This window comes from Chlorocebus sabaeus, chromosome 2 (genome assembly GCF_047675955.1).
Source record: "Chlorocebus sabaeus isolate Y175 chromosome 2, mChlSab1.0.hap1, whole genome shotgun sequence".
Classification (NCBI taxonomy): domain Eukaryota; kingdom Metazoa; phylum Chordata; class Mammalia; order Primates; family Cercopithecidae; genus Chlorocebus; species Chlorocebus sabaeus.
Window position 1 is genome coordinate 68,793,014 of NC_132905.1, and position 18,604 is coordinate 68,811,617.

General features: G+C 46.8%; 1 protein-coding gene across 1 annotated transcript in view; it reads right to left on the reverse strand.

Annotated features, from left to right (window-relative positions):
- IFNGR2 (interferon gamma receptor 2) overlaps positions 1-18,604 on the reverse strand; it is a 36,287-nt gene that overhangs the window by 3,656 nt on the left and 14,027 nt on the right. Inside the window, exons 3-6 of the mRNA XM_007964595.3 lie at positions 13,920-14,125; positions 6,630-6,778; positions 1,049-1,208; positions 513-670 (exon numbers count right to left, since the gene is read on the reverse strand). Of these exons, the coding sequence (XP_007962786.2) occupies positions 513-670; positions 1,049-1,208; positions 6,630-6,778; positions 13,920-14,125 (673 nt within the window). The remainder of the gene's footprint in view (positions 1-512; positions 671-1,048; positions 1,209-6,629; positions 6,779-13,919; positions 14,126-18,604) is intronic.

The following is an 18,604-nucleotide window of genomic DNA, read 5'->3' on the forward strand; positions in this document are numbered from 1 at the left end:
TTCATCCTTCAATGACACCGGAGTGCTTCCACCTTTTGGCTGCTGTGAATCGAGTCAATATGAACATGGGGTATAAATAACCCCATACCATTTTTAACTCAAATCTCTGTGTCCACGGCTTTGCCCACTGCTGCACTCTTAGGGGTTGCCAGGGGCAGTGGGGCCCTGTTGTGTCACCATTAAGATGTCTGCGTGGCCAGGCGCAGTGGCTCACGCCTGTAATCCCAGCACTTTGGGAGGCTGAGGTAGGTGGATCACTTGAGGTCAGGAGTTTGAGACCAGTCTGGCCAACACAGCAAAACCCTATCTCTACCAAAAATACAAAAATTAGCAGGCCATGGTGGTGAGCACTTGTAATACCAGCTACTCAGGAGGCTGAGGCAGGAGAATCGCTTGAACCTGGGAGACGGAGGCTGCAGTGAGCAGAGACTACCACGACGCTCCAGCCTGGGCAACAGAGCAAGACCCTATCTCAAAAAAAAAAAAAAAAAAAAAAAGGTGTGCACACATACCTCTTCTATCTGTAACGGAATGCTTGGTGGAGTGTGAAACCAGTATTTAATCAGGCCTCTATATTTCAGGACCAGGAAGAAACAGGCCCCTGCCAGCACCGACAGCAACGAAAATGTTCCCACGGAGATCAGGATGACTTGCTGAAGCTCGGTGGAGGCTAAAAAAAAGGACACGAAAGTGAACAGAATGATCTTCCTACACACAACACAAACATCAGTTAATGTTCCATCCATGCTGCTTAAAAAGCATTCCTGTCCTAGTAGAATGGACAAGTGCCCCGATCCCCACCCTCACCCGGTACGCTTACGTTAATAGCTGAAGTCAATCCTGTAATGAAATAAAGCAAGCGGTAGCTGTCCGGCAGCCTCCTCGACCGCAAATCCCAGCACAAGCTCATTACACCTGCAGTTCAGCACTCTCTTCTCACTGGGTCTCCCCACTCCCACCACCCATGACCTCATAGGCAGTCCCCGATTTCACTATTGGAGGAGTATTCTTTCCCAGTTCAGAAAGGACATAAGAAGGTATATTTTACCATCTGCCATTGTTTCGTAGCAAGATGTGTTGCTTAAATGCCCCAGTCTAAAGATGTTACTTTTGTTCCAAAGCAGTTGTGCCTGGACTTGTAAACAGTACACTCTGAAGGGTTTTAAGTTATCCAATGAAATGGAGTTGCTTCTGAAAGGGCCTTTGACCTGTTTTAAAAACACCACAAACACACATGTAAATCCCTTGAATGAACACGGCCAAGCTGCCTCCATCTTTTCTGATGTTTCCTCAAATTCACTAAGAACACGACAACCAAAGGAGAAGAAGATGCCATTTTTAGCGGGTCACTGGCGGGCAGTGGACACACTGTATGTGTGAAAACTGGTGTGTTGTGTGGTCAAAGAGGCTGATAGCTTTAGAACTGTTTCTGGCTGTGTGGTCTCAGAGTGCCCATTGTAATAACTAGACTTCAGTAAATCCCAATTTCTAGGATAACCTTTTTCTCCTCTAAAATTAACATTTTGGGCTGGATGGGGTGGCTCACGCCTGTAATCCCACCACTTTGGGAGGCCAAGGTGGGCTGATCACCTGAGGTCAGGAGTTGGAGACCAGCCTGGCAAACATCGCAAAACCCTGTCTCCACTAAAAGTACAAAAATTAGCTGGATGTGGTGGCACACACCTGTAATCCCAGCTGCACAGGAGGCTGACGGAGGAGAATCACTTGGACCAGGAGGCGGAGGCTGCAGTGAGCCAAGATTGTGCCACTGCACTCCAGCCTGGGTGACAGAGCAAGACTGCATCTCAAAAAAAACAAACTAGTATTTTGTATTTCTTTTTTCTTTCTTTTTTTTTTTTTTTTTTTGAGATAGAGTTTTGCTCTGTCACCAGGCTGGATGGCAGTGGCACAACCTCAGCTCACTGCAACCTCCGCTTCCCATGTTCAAGCAATTCTCCTGCCTCCAATTCCTGAGTAGCTGGGATTATAGGTGCCCACCACCACATCCAGCTCATTTTTGTATTTTTAGTAGAGACAGGGTTTCCCCATGTTGCCCAGGCTGGTCTTGAGCTCCTCACCTCAGGTGATCCACCTGCCTCGGCCTCCCAAAGTGCTGGGATTACAGGCGTGAGCCACCACGCCCAGCCAACATTTTGTATCTCATGGTTAATCTAGATACCTCAAGTTAGTCAACAGAGAAAAAATTATTCTAGGAAATAATGTTCCTTTCATTCCCAACCTGCTTCTAGTTTGACCAAAATGTGCTTGATCCTCCTATAGTTTCAGCTAAAATGACCTTAGAGATTTATGATATGAGGAGACAACTGGACCCCAGACTCTAGGAGGGTTCTGTGTCTCCTCCCTGCATCCCCCTGTTGCCTCGAGCAGACCTTGCTGCCTCCCCACCCGGTCATCCAGGCAATGGCTCCTCACTCTTGTCCTGGCAAGGTTGTCATTGTCCCACACCGAAGTGGAAAATAGCGATACCCTACTATGGCAGTACAGGGTTTCTTGCAAAGAACAGTTTTCTAATTTTGAGATACAATATAATCCACTGCAGTCACATGAAATGGCGGCATAACATATGCTTGAAAACATGGGAAGACAAGGCTGCTAAACTGTTAACTGAAAAAAGGCAGATTATTCAAATACAGAACATGTTATTATTTTTTAAAATAGAAAAATAGGCCAGGCGTGGTGGCTCATGCCTGTAATTCCAGCACTTCGGGAGGCTGAGGTGGGACAATCACTTGAGTTTGAGCTTGGGTAACATAGTGAGACCCCCTCCCCGCGTCTCTATGGAAAAAAATAAATAAATAAGCTGGTCATGGTGGTGCATGCCTATAGTCCCAGCTGCATGAGGACGAAGTGGGAGGACGGCTTGAGCCTGGGAATCAGAGGCTACAGTGAGCTATGATTGCACCACTGCACTCCAGCCTGGGTGAGAGTGGAATTATCTCTGAAAAATTAAAGTTAAAAAATAAAAATACAAACATAATTGTATTGTCTATGAATTGCAGTATTACTTGATGGTTTTACATTATCTTTTCTTCTGTTTAGTGGTGGTGGACTGCCAGGGCAGAGGAAGATGCGATTTTAAGGATGAAAATTCCCTTTGGGTTTATTTCAGCATTCAATTGGAATTCCTAAAATTCAGAATCATAGACTGCAGAAGAGCTAATGTAACAGGCCTAACACTAATGGCCTTTGAAGGGCCTGATTTCAAGGTCGACCCTTGGCTGACATCTGGGAATTTGTGTGCGTGTGTGTGTGTGTGTGTGTGTGTTTGAGACGGAGTCTTGCTCCATTGCCCAGGCTGGAGTGCAGTGGTGCGATCTCAACTCGCTGCAACCTCCACCTCCCAGGTTGAAGCGATTCTCCTGCTTCAGCCTCCCAAGTAACTGGGATCACAGGGGCCCGCCACCACGCCTGGCTAATTTTTGTATTTTTAGTAGAGATGGGTTTTCACCATGCTGGCCAGGCCTGTCTCAAACCCCTGACCCCAAGTGATCCACCTGCCTCAGCCTCCCACAGTGCTGGGGTTTCAGGCATGAGCCACGGCGCCCAGCCTGGAAATTTGGATTTCAGGTTTATGCCTCCCATTCCCAAACTGGTAAGGTGGCTTTACTGTCCCTACACTGTTTGCAGTGTGTCTTCTTTATGAGGAGCATCTGCTTTCCTTCTGGGAGTTGGAATTTTGGCATACGCTAGACAGAAGGTGCGTATGTGGCTAGCCCCAGTAAATACCCTGGGCGCTGGGTCTCTCACAAGCCTCCCTGGCAGACAACAGTTCACATGTGCAGTCACAGCTTGCTGGTGGAGGAATGAAGTGTGTCCTGCGTGACTCCGCTCGGGGAGGGCTCCCAGAAGCCCACCCCTGGACACCTGCAGACTTTCCTTCATGTGCCTCTTCCCTTTGCCGATTTTGCTTTGCATCCTTTTGCTGTAAAAAATCAGAGTGTGGGCCAGGCACAGATGGGGAGGCTGAGACAGGAGAATCTCTTGAACCCGTGAGCCGAGACTGTGGCACTGCACTCCACCCTGGGCGACACAGTGAAACTCTGTCTCAGAACAAAACAAAACAAAAGAAATGAGAGTGTGGCTGTGCTGGGCCCTGGGAGTCCTTTGAGTGATCTAGGGTGGGTCTTGGGGAACCCAACACAGACTCACAGCTGGAACAAAGATCCCGTCGGTGGCTTTCAGAGTCATTTTCATCCTTGACTTTTGATCATGGAAGCCAAGTACAGATGCTCTGGTCTGATGGAGGAAAGGGGCTTGGAGGCCCTCATGGCTGCTGGTCTTCACAGGCTCCGGCTTACAGCTCAGTTGTTTCATTTTATACATGAGGAAGCTGCAGCCCAGAGAGGCTAAGTGACATGGTGCTAAGCGAGTCCCAGGCAGTGGAAGCCTGTTCTGTGCGCTCTATATAAGGGCATATTGCTCAAAGAGGCTGGCCCCAGGGTCCTGGAGCTGAGTCCTGCAGTGCTGCGCAGCCCTGGCCGGCTCTAGGATACAAGTGGCAACTCGCCCTCTGGGGGCCGACTCAGTGCAGAGAAGTGGATGGACTCCATTCTAAAAAAAATATGGGCGGGCCTTTGGGGAGGTAGCACAGCAACACAGTGCCCTCAAGTGAAGAAACCAACCAAAGGGTGGAGAAAAACGTGGCCAGAGCGCCCACCCCATCTCCTGCATTTCTGGCACCATATCCGGTTGGTGAGGACAGCTTGGAAGAGGCAAGAGTCTCTCTCTCCTGGATTCTGTCAGGCTCCCTCTATTCTAATTGACCCAGATCTTGAGCTCTGATTTGGAGAAATGATTTTTCCCTATTTCCTAGATGCTAAATCTGTTTTTCAGTGAGTCTCAACCTTGCCAGTTTCATACTCCCTATAGTGAAATGAAGAGGAGGCTCATGCCTGTAACCTCAGCACTTTCAATGATTGAGGTGGGCAGATTGTTTGAGACCAGGAGTTCGAGACCAGCTTGAGCAACATGGCAAAACCCCATCTCTACAAAAAAAAATTAAAAATATTAGCCGGGTGTGGTTGGCACAGGTCTGTAATTCCAGCTACTCGGGAAGCTGAAGTGGGTGGACTGCTTGAGCCTGGGAGGTAGAGGTTGCAGTGAGCCAAGATTGTACCACAGTACTCCAGCCTGGGCGACAGTGAGACCGTCTCAAAAAAAGAACAATAGGCCGGGCGCGGTGGCTCACGCCTGTAATCCCAACACTTTGGGAGGCCAAGGTGGGCGGATCACGAGGTCAGGAGATCGAGACCATCCTGGCTAACACAGTGAAACCCCGTCTCTACTAAAAATACAAAAAATTAGCTGGGCATGGTGGCGGGCGCCTGTAGTCCCAGCTATTCAGGGGGCTGAGGCAGGAGAATGGTGTGAACCTGGGAGGCAGAGCTTGCAGTGAGCAGAGATCACGCCACTGCACTCCAGCCTGGGCGACAGAGTGAGACTGTCTCAAAAAAAAAAAAAAAAGAAAAAGAAAAAAAGAAAAGAAAAAAAGAACAATAATTTAAAAAAAAAAAAAGAAGTGCAGATACAAAGTGTGTGGCAGAAAAACATGGTGGTCAAGAGCACGGCTCTGAAGCTAGGCATCTCTGCTCTGCTCTGCCAGTGGTTTGCTGCTGACCTGAGGCAAGTCACTTAACGACTTGGATTCCCTCTCTGCAAACGGATTAGTATAAAGATGAAATGGGCTAGGCACGGTGGCTCATGCCTGTAATCCCAGCACTTTGGGTGGCCAAGGTGGGCAGATCACCTGAGGTCAGGAGTTCGAGACCAGCCTGACCAATATGGTGAAACCCCATCTCTACTAAAAATATAAAAACTAGCTGGGCATCAAGAATGAAACTCCAGCTTAAAAAAAAAAAAAAAAAAAAAAAAAAGGTGAAATGAGATGAAGTATCTAAAATTCTAAAATGCTGGCCCAGAGCCAAACACAAAGGAAGCTCTCAATAAATGTAAGCTCTTATTATCAAAAACCATAATAATGTTGAATTTAGGAAATCATGAAGTTCACATAGATAGCAGAACCTCATTAAACATAGCTGGGATAATTTAGGCACTAGACATGCTTCAAGACCATCATGTTTTTTCCTGTACTCCCCAAGGCTGACCAGGCCCCTCTGATGTCATGCACCTCTATTAACGTGATCATACCTGCTGCTCTCTGGAAGGCTCTTTCTCCCTTTGTTTCCCCCCGATTCCACATGTGCCCTTTTCACAAACTGTTCAAACATTTATACAGTTAAGCCTTGCAGCCTGTAGTTGTGGATTCCTCATGGAGAACCAGGCCCACTAAAACCTCCTCCAAACTGCAGAGCATGGCAAAGGTATTGTGAGCAGGGCACTGGCTAAGTCTGGACCCCACACAAGGAAACAGAGTGACATCAAAGGATGGCCAGCCCTTCAGATCGGCCTGGCGGAGGGAGGTCTCAGCACACCAAGTGGAAAAACAGGTCTTGAAGAGGACGATGAAAACAGGCTCAGGGCTCAGTCTCTATGGGGACACGAGGACACGGGGACACCCTGTTTTTGCCCATGTTAAAGGTTTCTTTCTATTGCTAAGCCAGAAACTGCAAAGAAGAGAAAATCCAAACAAAAAAGGAATATGCTCTTGCCTGTTGGATTCCTCCTTTTTCCCAGTAATGGACATAATACCAAAAAAAGGCTGTGGAGGTATCAGCGATGTCAAAGGGAGAGGAGAACCTGATGATGAGGGAGCCTTCTCCTGGGGTCACCTCAATGTTTTCTGGAGGCCCGACAGTCACTGAAAAAGAATTACAAAGAGAAAATCATACACATACACATATGTATTATAGATATAATACACTCTATATATGTATAATGCAATACATATATATAGTGGGTATAGATATATACACACACATATTTTTATCTATTTATTTATTTATTATTTTTTCGAGATGGAGTCTTGCTCTGTCGCCCAGGCTAGAATGCAGTCGCGTGATCTCGGCTCACCGCAACCTCCACCTCCCGGGCTCAAGCAATTCTCTTGCCTCAGCCTCTCAAGTAGCTGGGATTACAGGCGTGTGCCACCATGTCCGGCTAATTTTTATATTTTTAGTAGAGACAGGGTATCTTCATGTTGGCCAGGCTGTTCTCAAACTCCTGACCTCATGATCTGCCTGCCTCAGCCTGCCAAAGTGCTGAGATTACAGGCGTGAGCCACTGCGCCTGGCCTATTTTATTTATTTATTTATTTATTTATTTTTGAGATGCAATGTTGTTCATGTCGCCCAGGCTGGAGCGCAGTGGTGCAATCTCGGCTCACTGCAACCTCTGCTTCCGGGTTCAAGCGATTCTCCTGCCTCAGCCTCTTGTGTAGCTACAATTACAGGCACATGCCACTACACCCAGATAATTTTTATATTTTTAGTAGAGATGGGGTTTCACCAAGTTGGCCAGGCTGGTTTCAAACTACTGACCTCAGGTGATCCGCCCGCCTTGGCCTCCCAAAGTGCTGGGATTACAGGCGTGAGCCACTGCGCCCAGCCATATTTCTATTTATACATGCAGTGGAGTTGACTTTGGATGCACAAGTCTGCAAGAGGCGGCTCCAGGTGTGAGGCTGACTTGAAGGCAGCACCTAGAGTGTGAGCTACCACACCCATACTCCAGGTAGAAGGAGAGGCCTTGAGGAAGTCCACAGTGTGGCCCAGAGCAAGTCCCTCTGGCTCCTCAGGGGGCAGCTCGGACGCCAGAAGGTGAGATTCCACCAGGCAGGTGCAAAAGCCTCCCTGAATGAAAGGCCGCCAGAGCCAGTGTCTCTTACAGTAATTCCCTAGGAGTTGTTTCCAGGGCCCCCACAAAGGACACGCCTAATTGCAAGAATCACTGTGCCCAGCAGGTCGCAGAGATGTGGCTTTCTAGCAGGTATTTAGGATTGTCACAGCTGAGATGCAGTTGACCAATCTGGGGCCATGTGACCATAAGTAGTGCCACTTAGTAACATGGTTGACATGACACCTTTAGTGTCAGCTTTCCAGAGAAACAAAACTGGAAGGTTAACCAAAGGTCAAATTTTCCTGCAGAGGGGAAATGATTTTGTTAGCCCTTACCTACAATATACATAAAATTCCAATATAACTGAGCAAAAGTGGTGTTTATAAACTTCATGTACATTTGTCTCCTAGCTTCTTGTAATACTATGTTTATTTCTTTATTAAAATAAATTTTTCTGAGAGTCTTGGTCTGTTGCCCAGGCTGGAGTACAGTAGTGCAATGGTGGCTCACTGCAACCTCGAACTCCCAGGCACCCGAGTGAAGTGATCCAACCACTTCAGCCTCCCAAGTACCTGAGACTACAGGCCCATGCCACCACGCCTAATTTTTTTTGCTTTTTTGTAAAGCTGGAGTTTTCCCATGTTGCCCAGACTGGTCTTGAACTCCTGGGCTCACTCCTGGGCTCCTTCTGCCTTGACCTCCAAAAGTACTGGGATTCCAGGTGTGAGCCACCATACCCATACTATATTTAAACACGGTAGGTGAGAAGTGTTGCCATGGTAAGTCTGTTTGTTCAGGCTTTTCACATAATTCACCTCATAGTCACCTCAGGCTATCACAGTGACTCACGATGTGCTATCAGTGAGGGCTATGAAGCATTTATTAAGTAAGCATGCACACTGTATACCGCCAGAGGAACTCAGATCAAAGTACAGGTTGGGTCCTTGAAATTCTAAGAGACCAATGTCTCCACATTTTACACAAGGAGACAATGCTGTCACTGTGAGTTCACAACAGCGGGGCTGGATTCTCTCCCCTGGGCACTCCAGGTTGGTGAGGGTTAGGTGTATGATCTGGCCAAGCTTCTCTCTGCAAAAGAACTACTGAGTTTGTAGCTGTGCCTTCTTATTTGTTCTGGTGGAGGTGCTAAGTCCAGACAACTCCCAGTGGCAGAAGTAGGGTCAGGCCTGGCCCACCAACAGCCACAGTGATGTTCGTGGATTGACTGCTAGTGACAAAATGCTCTTCCATTCAGCCTGCTCAGGGACGCTGGCACACATGTTCTCCAGCTTCCCTTGGCCCAGCTAAGTGAGCAGAGCATGCAGAAGCACGTTGCAGAAGCACCTGCAGGGCCTGGCTGTAGGACACATTCTTTGGGCATCTCCATTAGCACGTGGGAGTGTGGACACCAGCCACAGCTGGCCACTGTACGGCTGAAAGCACAGGGCTCAGACCTGCCCTTCTGAAGAAAGTCCCGACCTGGAATCTGATAATAACCTGGTAAACCTTGTCTCTAGAGGGGAGAACAATCTGACTCCTCTCACAGCACTGGAGGAAGGCTGGCTCCAGGGAACACCGGACGACAATGCGTGGAGCCTCCAGGCAAATGGCCTTTCCACGAAGCCTCTTACGGATCAGTGTCACCACCAAATAAGGGTATCCTGGGCAGGGCGTGGTGGCTCACACCTGTAATCCCAGCACTTTGGGAGGCCAAGGTGGGCGGATCACTTGAGGTCAGGAGTTTGAGACCAGCCTGGTCAACATGCGGAAATGCCATTTCTACTAAAAATACAAAAATTAGGCTGTGTGCAGTGGCTCACGCCTGTAATCCCAGCACTTTGGGAGGCCGAGGTGGGCGGATCATGAGGTCAGGAGATCGAGACCATCCTAGCTAACACAGTGAAACCCCATCTCTACTAAAAATACAAAAAATTAGCCAGGAGCAGTGGCAGGCACCTGTAGTCCCAGCTACTCGGAAGGTTGAGGCAGAAGAATGGCATGAACCCGGAAGGCGGAGTTTGCAGTGAGCCACAATCGTGCTGCTGCACTGCAGCCTGGGCCACAGAGCGAGACTCTGTCTCAAAAATAAAAAAAAAATTAGCTGGGCATGGTGGTGCATGCCTATAATCCCAGCTACTCAGGAGGCTGAGGCAGGAGAATCACTTGAACCTGGGAGGCAGAGGTTGCAGTGAGCTGAGATCGTGCCACTGCACTCCAGCCTGGGTGACAAGAGTGAAACTCTGTCTCACAAAAACAAAAACAAAATTAACTGGGGTGTGGTGGCACACGCATGTAATCCCAGCTACTGGGGAGGCTGAGGCACAAGAATCACTTAAACCTGGAGGTGGAGGTTGCAGTGAGCTGAGATTGCTCCACTGCACTCCAGCCTGGGCGACAGAGTGAGACTGCCTCAAAAAAACAAAAAACAAAACAAAAAAACAAATAAGGTTATCCCCATTTCTCAGATGAGGAAACAGAAGCCGGGAGGTGACACTATTTGCCCAGAGTAACAGCCAGTAAATGGCAGAGTTGGGATAAGAACCCAGGCAGTGGTGATGCCAGCGCCTGCCCCCTCCAACCACCATCTCACTCCTCCACTTGGTAAACCTCCTTCATGTCCATTACTGATTCTAACGCCACCAGCAGAGGTGAAAGTGGCAGGTATGAGGTGAGACCACCACTGTGTCAAGCTTTTCAAGCATGCGGGCAAAGAACAGCAACCCAGCCAGTAACTAACAGAAACACAGGTGCTTGACTCCAGCTGAGAGCAGCAGCTGGCTGGTACCAGACCCAATGTCACTATACATCCTGCTTCTGTGACCTTCTCTTGATCCCTGGGCAGTGGTGGTAACTATCATGCCTTTTTTTTTTTTTTTTTAAATGATGGAGCCTCGCTCTATCACCCAGGCTGGAGTGCAATGGTGTAATCTTGGCTCACTGCAAACTTCACCTCCCAGATTCAAGAGATTCTCCCGCCTCAGCCTCCAGGCTTAAGTGATTCTCATGCCTCAGCCTCCCCAGTAGCTGGGATTACAGGCATGCGCCACCATACCCAACTAACTTTTGCATTTTTAGTAGAGATGGGGGTTTCACCATGTTGGCCAGGCTGGTCTCGAACTCCTGACCTCAGATGATCTGCCTGCCTCAGCCTCCCAAAGTGCTGGGACTGCAGGGGTGAGCCACTGTGCCCGGCCATCATTACTTCATACTCCTAATTCCCACTTATTTGACACTTTATAGCTCAAATGGGGGGTGGTTCTGTACCCAAGGACAAATGGCTTGTCCACAGCAGACGAGGAGCCAGCAGGACTGCCTGGTCTTCTCTGTTTCTATCCCTCACAGCACCTAGCACAAACCACTGATTAAAAAAAAAAAAAAAACTTAAAAAAAAAATAGCGATGGGGTCTTGCTATGTTCCCTAGGCTCATCTTGAACTCCTGAGCTCAAGCAATCCTCCCATCTCAGCCTCCCAGTGGGCTAAGATCACAGGCACAAGCCTCTCTAAAACACTTTTTATTGGCCGGGCGTGGTGGCTCATACCTGTAATCCCAGCACTTTGGGAGGCCGAGGCAGGTGGATCACGAGGTCAGGAGATCAAGACCATCCTGGCTAACATGGTGAAACCCCGTCTCTACTAAAAATACAAAAAATTAGCCAGGCGTGGTGGCGGGCACCTGTAGTCCCAGATACTTGGGAGGCTGAGGCAGGAGAATGGTGTGAACTCGGCAGGTAGAGCTTGTAGTGAGCCGAGATCGTGCCACTGCACTCCAGCCTGGGCAACAGAGCAGGACTCCGTCTCAAAACAACAACAACAACAACAACAACAACAAAAACAAACAAAAATTAGCCAGGATTAGCCAGGCATGGTGGCACAGACCTGTAGTCCCAGCTATTTGGGAGGCTGAGGGAGGAGAATCACTTGAACCCGGGAGGCAGAGCTTGCAGTGAGCCGAGATCGTGCCACTGCACTCCAGCCTGGGTGACAGAGCGAGATTCCATCTCAAAACAAAAACAAAAACACAAAAAAAACCCAACAACAACAAAAAACTTTTTATTACAAAAAATTTCAAACACATAGAAAGTAGAAGATTGGCTGGGCATGGTGGCTCACGCCTGTAATCCCAGCACTTTGGGAGGCTGAGGCAGGCAGATCATGAGGTCAGGAGATCGAGACCATCCTGGCTAACATGGTGAAAACCTGTCTCTACTAAAAATACAAAAAATTAGCCAGGTGTGGTGGCGGGTGACTGTAGTCCCAGCTACTCGGGAGGCTGAGGCAGGAGAATGGCATGAACCCGGAAGGCGGAGCTTGCAGTGAGTGGAGATCATGCCACTGCACTCCAGCCTGGGCGACAGAGCAAGACTCCGTCTCAAAAAAAGTAAATAAATAAAATGTAGAGAGAAGATCATAACAAACACTCATGTACTCATTACCCAACTGAATGAACCGTCAACTTATGACCAATTTTTATTTCTTCTATGCCTAGAAACTTCGTCCTTGCCCCTCCTGCTCTTCGGATTATTTTGATTTCTTGCTTTCTTTTTTTTCTTTTTGAGATGGAGTTTCGCTCTTGTTGCCCAGACTGGAGTGCAATGCTGCGATCTCAGCTCACCGCAACCTCTGCCCCCAGGTTCAAGCGATTCTCCTGCTTCAGCCTCCCAAGTAGCTGGGATTCAGGCGCCTACCACCACACCCAGCTAATTTTTTGTATTTTTAGTAGAGACGGGATTTTACTATGTTGGCCAGGCTGGTCTCAAACTCCAAACCTTAGGTGATCCACCTGCCTCGGTCTCCCAAAGTGCTGGGATTACAGGTGTGAGCCACTGCGCTCAGCCTATTTTGATTTCTTTGAACAAATCTCAGCCATCACATCATTTCATCTGCAAATACTTTAATATGTACCTCTGAAATATAGGAACACTTTTTAAAATTTTTAACTTTGTTTTTTTGAGACTGAGTCTTGCTCTGTTGCTCAGATTGGAGTGCAGTGATGTGATCTTGGCTCACTGCAACCTCTGCCTCCCGGGTTCAAGTGATTCTCCTGCCTTGGCCTCTCAAGTAGGTGGGATTATAGGCATGCACCACCAAGTCCAGCTAATTTTTGTGTTTTTAGTAGAGACAGGGTTTCACCATGTTGGCCAGGCTGGTCTCGAACTCCTGACCTCAAGTGATCTGCCTGCTTCGGCCTCCCAAAGTGCCAAGATTACAGATGTGAGCCACCGTACCCGGCAGGAACCCTTTTTATTCCCCCAATTTTTTATTTTGGTTAAAATACACATAACATAAACTTTAACGTCTTAACCAGAATACCTCCCCCCCTTTAAAAATCATAACCAAAACACCATTACAACACTGAAAATAAGTCAACAATAATTCTTCATTATATATCAAATATCTAGACGGTGATCATATTTTCTCAATTGTTTTATATATTAGTTTGTCTAAATCACAATCCAAGTAAGTTTCATGCCCTATGTGTGCATAAGCCAGACACGGAAGAAGCATCTGGCATGGCTGACCACGTGACAAATGAATTACTGGAGCAACAAATGTAGGAACTGGAATCTGAGGGTTCTTCAGTCTCCTTCCAATATCTGCCGACACATTTGTTCACTCAGTCATTCGACAAATATTTACTGAATACCTACTACATGCCAGGCACCATTCAAAGTGCCTATTCTGTAACATAAAAGAAGTTGCACCAGAATAAGTGAGGGTGATCAGATACATATGCTAGCATCCCTTCTAGCATGAGGTTGGCAAACTTTTTCAGCAAAGAGCCGCAGTAAATTCAGACTTTGCAGGCTCAACAGTTGCTATTGCAACTACTCTACCATTGTAGTGTGAAAGCAGCCATAGACACAATAAAAAATGGATGTAACTGTGTGTTCCAATAAAACTTTATTTACAAAAACAAGTGGTGGCCCAGATTTGGCCTGCAGGCTGTAGCTGGCCAACCCCTGGTTTAGCAAATCATACTCCCCTAGCATCAGACTCCAACATCAGAGTGTGGGTTTGACCATGCTATCCCTTTGTCTGCTGGTCATTTAGGATGAGAGGCAGAACAGAGGTGTGTGGAGTCAATACTGCAAGTGAAAAAAACCTGGAAAGTATAAAGGAAGTTCCATACCCAAGTTATCTTTCCATACCCAAGTTCTCTTACCATTCCGATAGTGTTGAAACCAAGGCATTGTCACCCAGGCAGAATGCAGTGCTCCCAGCTCAGCTCGAAGACGTAGAGTGACATTGAAATCCATTGGGAAGCCTGCTGAGGGGCTGGCGGCAGTGAAGTCACACTCTGTTGCTGTGATCTGTGTACAATTCACCCCTATGGACATGATGTCGGTCATGAACCATTCACTATCGGTGCTGGGAAGGAAAAAAGGATTTCAATTCACAGAATTCCCTCTGCTTTATGTGTAACAGTTTCCCCAGAGCTTTTGTTCAAAACACAGGTTTATTGAGATACAATTTATATATACTCCACAGTTCCCCTCCACCCTTTTTTTTTTTTTTTTGAAATGGAGTTTTGCTGTGTCACCCAGGCTGGAGTGCAGTGGTGCAATCTCAGCTCACAGCAACCTCCACCTCCTGGGTTCAAGTGATTCTCGTGCCTCAGTCTCCCGAGTAGCAGGAACTACAGGTGCAAGCCCCACACCCAGCTAATTTTTGTATTTTTAGTAGAGATGGGGTGTCACCATATCGGCCAGGCTGGTCTCCAACTCCTGACCTCAAGTGATCCACCTGCCTTGGCCTCCCAAAGTGCTGGAATTACAGGCATGCACCATCATGCCTGGCTAATTTTTATAGTTTTAGTAGAGACGGGGTTTTATATGTTGGCCAGGCTGGTCTCAAACTCCTGGCCTCATGTGATCCACCCGCCTTGGCCTCCCAAAGTGCTGAGATTATAAACATGAGCCACTGTGCCCAGTCGCTACTTTTATTTTTATTTTTAATTTTTTTGTAGAGCTGGGGTCTCTCCATGTTGCCCAGGCTGGTCTTGAGCTCCTAGACTCATGTAATCCTCCCTCCTTGGCCTCCCAAAGTTCTGGGATTACAGGCATGATCCACTGTGCCCAGCTGTGGTTTTTAATTGGGTTATTTGTCTTTTAATTGTTGAATTGTAAGAGTTTGTTATCTATTCTGGATACAATTCCCTTGTCAGATATATGATTTGCAAGTATTTTCTCCCATTCCATCCCATAACTGATTTTAATTCTTCAAACTCAGTCTCTGTAGCCTATGTTTTGGGCATGGAACTGCATTAATACAAACTCCAGTCCTGCTTCCTGCTGGCGCGGAGTTTCTTTCCACCCCATAGCTGCCCATTTAAAGAGGACTTGTCTCACCCATATGAAAATCTTGCCAAATACATGGCCACACATCCTTGTGAATGACAGTGCCTTTCCCAGAGTTCCAATGCCACAGCCCCACACGGGACTCTAGTCCCCAGCTCTGACCTCTTTACCTTAGGTGACAGTCTTCAGAAAGGCCAAGGAGATGGCTGCTGGGAGCCTGAGTAGGCGCTGTGGATAGTGTCCCTTCTAGGACAGCAACTATGGCCCAGAAAGCAAGGTCATGGGAGACAGGAGACGAGACTGGAGACCACTCCGTATCCCCACGGCCACCAGCTTTCACGTATCACACATGCTTCTAACTGTACCTCCAACACTCTCCGAAATGCATCTTCCGTTTAAGTGGCAAGGGACAAGATGAAAGCCACTTCAAGATGCATGGCCAGGGCTCCCATGAAGACACTCGCAATAGATACCTACTACCCAGCTCCAGGGTGACAGACCCTAATGGGGAGAGGGATCGCAAACCATGAGCCTCTCCTCTCAGGCGGGGGGTGTGAGGGGTGTGCCCTGGATGAGGTGAGTGATTTCTTTTTGAAGGTAGACAGATACTTAAAGACCCTCTAACCGCCCCGCTCCTCCTCCTCCAAGAGCAACATGCACGGCTCTTCCTCCAATGCAGTGCGGGGCCTGCTCCTCCACACCCCTGCCACTGCCGAGGCTCAGCCTGTCTCTGGGACTCAAGAGCTATGTCCAGTCTTTGTGAGGTCACTCACAAAAATGTTAAATAAGTCCATCCCCTTTGGCCCAGCAACCTCTCTTCTAGAAGTGTAAGAAAATAACCAGATATGATTCATGTACAAGGACATGACTTAGGACAGGCACCAACTGCCAACTGTCTACGCCCATGAGTGGGGAAAAGTCAAATACAGCACATGTGATATGTCACATAATGAAACATACAATGTCCACACAGTAATAATTACATGAAAAAATGCTCACATTGAACTATGGCAAATTAAAATTAAAAAAGGAAAGAGACCCCAAAAGTGTGACCCCAGTTTAGTTTACACACACGCACACACACACACACATTTTCAAACAAGAGAATGAATTTAGAAAAAAAGTCTAAAATGAGAATAGTGGCTGGGTGCAGTGGCTCACACCTCTAATCCCAGCACTTTGGGAGGCCGAGGTGGGCAGATCACTTCAGGTCAGGAGTTCAAAAACAGCCTGGCTAACATAGTGAAACCACATCTCTACTAAACATACAAAAAAAATTAGTCAGGCATGGTGACGGATGCCTGTAATCCCAGCTACTCGGGAGGCTGAGGCAGGAGAATCACTTAAACCCAGGGGGCGGAGGTTTCAGTGAGCTGAGATTGCGCCACTGCACTCCAATTTGGGCAATAGAGTAAGATTCTGTCTTAAATAAATAAATAAGATAAAATAAAAAGTAAAAATGAGAATAGTGATTATTCTTAAGAGTGTAGAACAACAGGTTACTTTAATTTTATTTTTTTCTACTTTTCTAGATTGTCCAGATTTTCTATAAAGCACACGGATTGCTACTAAAATCAGAAGAAAATGAAAAACAAATGTTTGAGAAGACAGGGCTGGGCAGGTCTGAGAGAGAGGCTGGCAGTAGAACAGGAGGCGTGACCTGGGAAGGGCCCTGCTGCCCGACCGTCTGCATTTTCAAGGAAAACTAAAACCAGGATTTTTTTTTTTTTTTCCTGTTTTGTATTTTTTTTTTTTCTAAGTGAAAAAATCCAGATTTCTTAACGCTGTCAACTAATTTAAGACAAAAAAATTAAACACTGGGAGCCAAATAGCCTGCAGCCACTGTCTGCTACCCATGATTTAGACTTGAGATTCTCCCACAAAGTGCTCCATGTAATTTCGGTCTTGCTACTCCAACTGTCAGAACACAAAGGCATCTTCATTTTTAATCATAGCAATGCTTTATTGTAGAGAAACAGGGTGGAAATTTAAATCTCACAAGCCTCAAAACTAATAAAAAGTCCCAAACACATGTTTATATCTAAAACAAAGTATCTGAAACAAATGCAAAGGTCCTCTTCCATTATCAAATCTACAAACTGAAAAAGAAAAAGAAATCATCCTCAATTTCACGTTCTTCTAACAGGAACATTCACATGTATCCTAACCTATGTTTCTTTTACTAAACCAACCTCTACCCAGGCGCAGTGGCTCACGCCTGTAATCCCAGCACTTTGGGAGGCTAGGCGGGCAGATCACCTGAGGTCAGGAGTTCAAGACCAGCCTGGCCAACATGGTGAAACTCTGTCTCTACTAAAAATGTAAAAATCAGCCGGGCGTGGTGGCAGGTGCCTGTAATCTCAGCTACCCGGGAGTCTGAGGCAGGAGAATCGTTTGAACCCGGGAGGTGGAGGTTGCAGTGAGCCACAGGTGCAGTGAGCCAAAAGTTGCAGCGAGCTGAGATCACGCCACTGCACTCCAGCCTGGATGACAGAGACTCTGTCTCTAAATAAATAAATTAATTAATTAATTTTAAAAAATAAGAAATAAAATAAAACCAACCTTTATCCCTGAGAAAATATCTACAAAATGCTTTTTGAAAAGAAGATAAAGTGAAACAGGTTAGTTTATCATATGAAACGCTATCAAAGGTTTTTGTTTTTTTTTTTTAAATGCAATAACGTTTTCTTCTATTTTTAGAAGCATCTCCTCTGAAAACCAGCAAACATACTTCCCTGTTCAAGGCCAAGGAATGCTAAGCCCATCAATCAGCTATCAAGGCTAAGTCAATACATCGGCCGTGACTCTCACAAGTTTCTTGTTTAGCCCTAGGGTATTATGTTTGCTGAATGCTGACATGACATGTGACCTGTGCGCTCACATCAAGCCCTGTTCTTAGAAAGGCACTTCATTTGATGTCTGCAGTTGCTATCTTGAAATTCGTAATGCTCTTTGAATAGGGGTCTCACATTTTAATTTTGCACTGGGTTTTGCAAATTGTGTAGCCTGTTCTGGTGGATTGCTCCATTAATTACAGGTGACTTAATGTTGGTTATTTATAACTACTGGAGGAACAGATAAATGTGATTTAGAGATAACTCTCAAACCTCACTTTAGCACCTGTTTCTATTAAGCAACTACTGTTATAACGGACATTTAAAAACGAATAAGAAAGGCCAATGTGATGGCTCATTCCTGTAATCCCAGCACTTTGGGAGGTTGAGGTGGGTGGATCACTTGAGCCCAGGAGTTCGAGGCCAGCCTGGGCAACATGACGAAACTCCATCTCTTCAAAAAATTAAAAATTAGCTGGGTACAGTGGCGTGCGCCCATAGTCCCAGCTACTCAGGAGGCTGAAGTGGGAGGATCTCTTGAGCTCAGGAAGTTGAGGCTGCATTGAGCCATGATCATGCCCACTGCACTCCAGCCTGGGGGACAGAATGAGACCTTGTCTCAAAAAAAAAAAAAAAAGAGAATAAGAAGTTATCTGAACTGGGTGGGGGTGGCGCACACTTGTAATCCCAGCTACACAGAAGGCTGAGGTATGAGA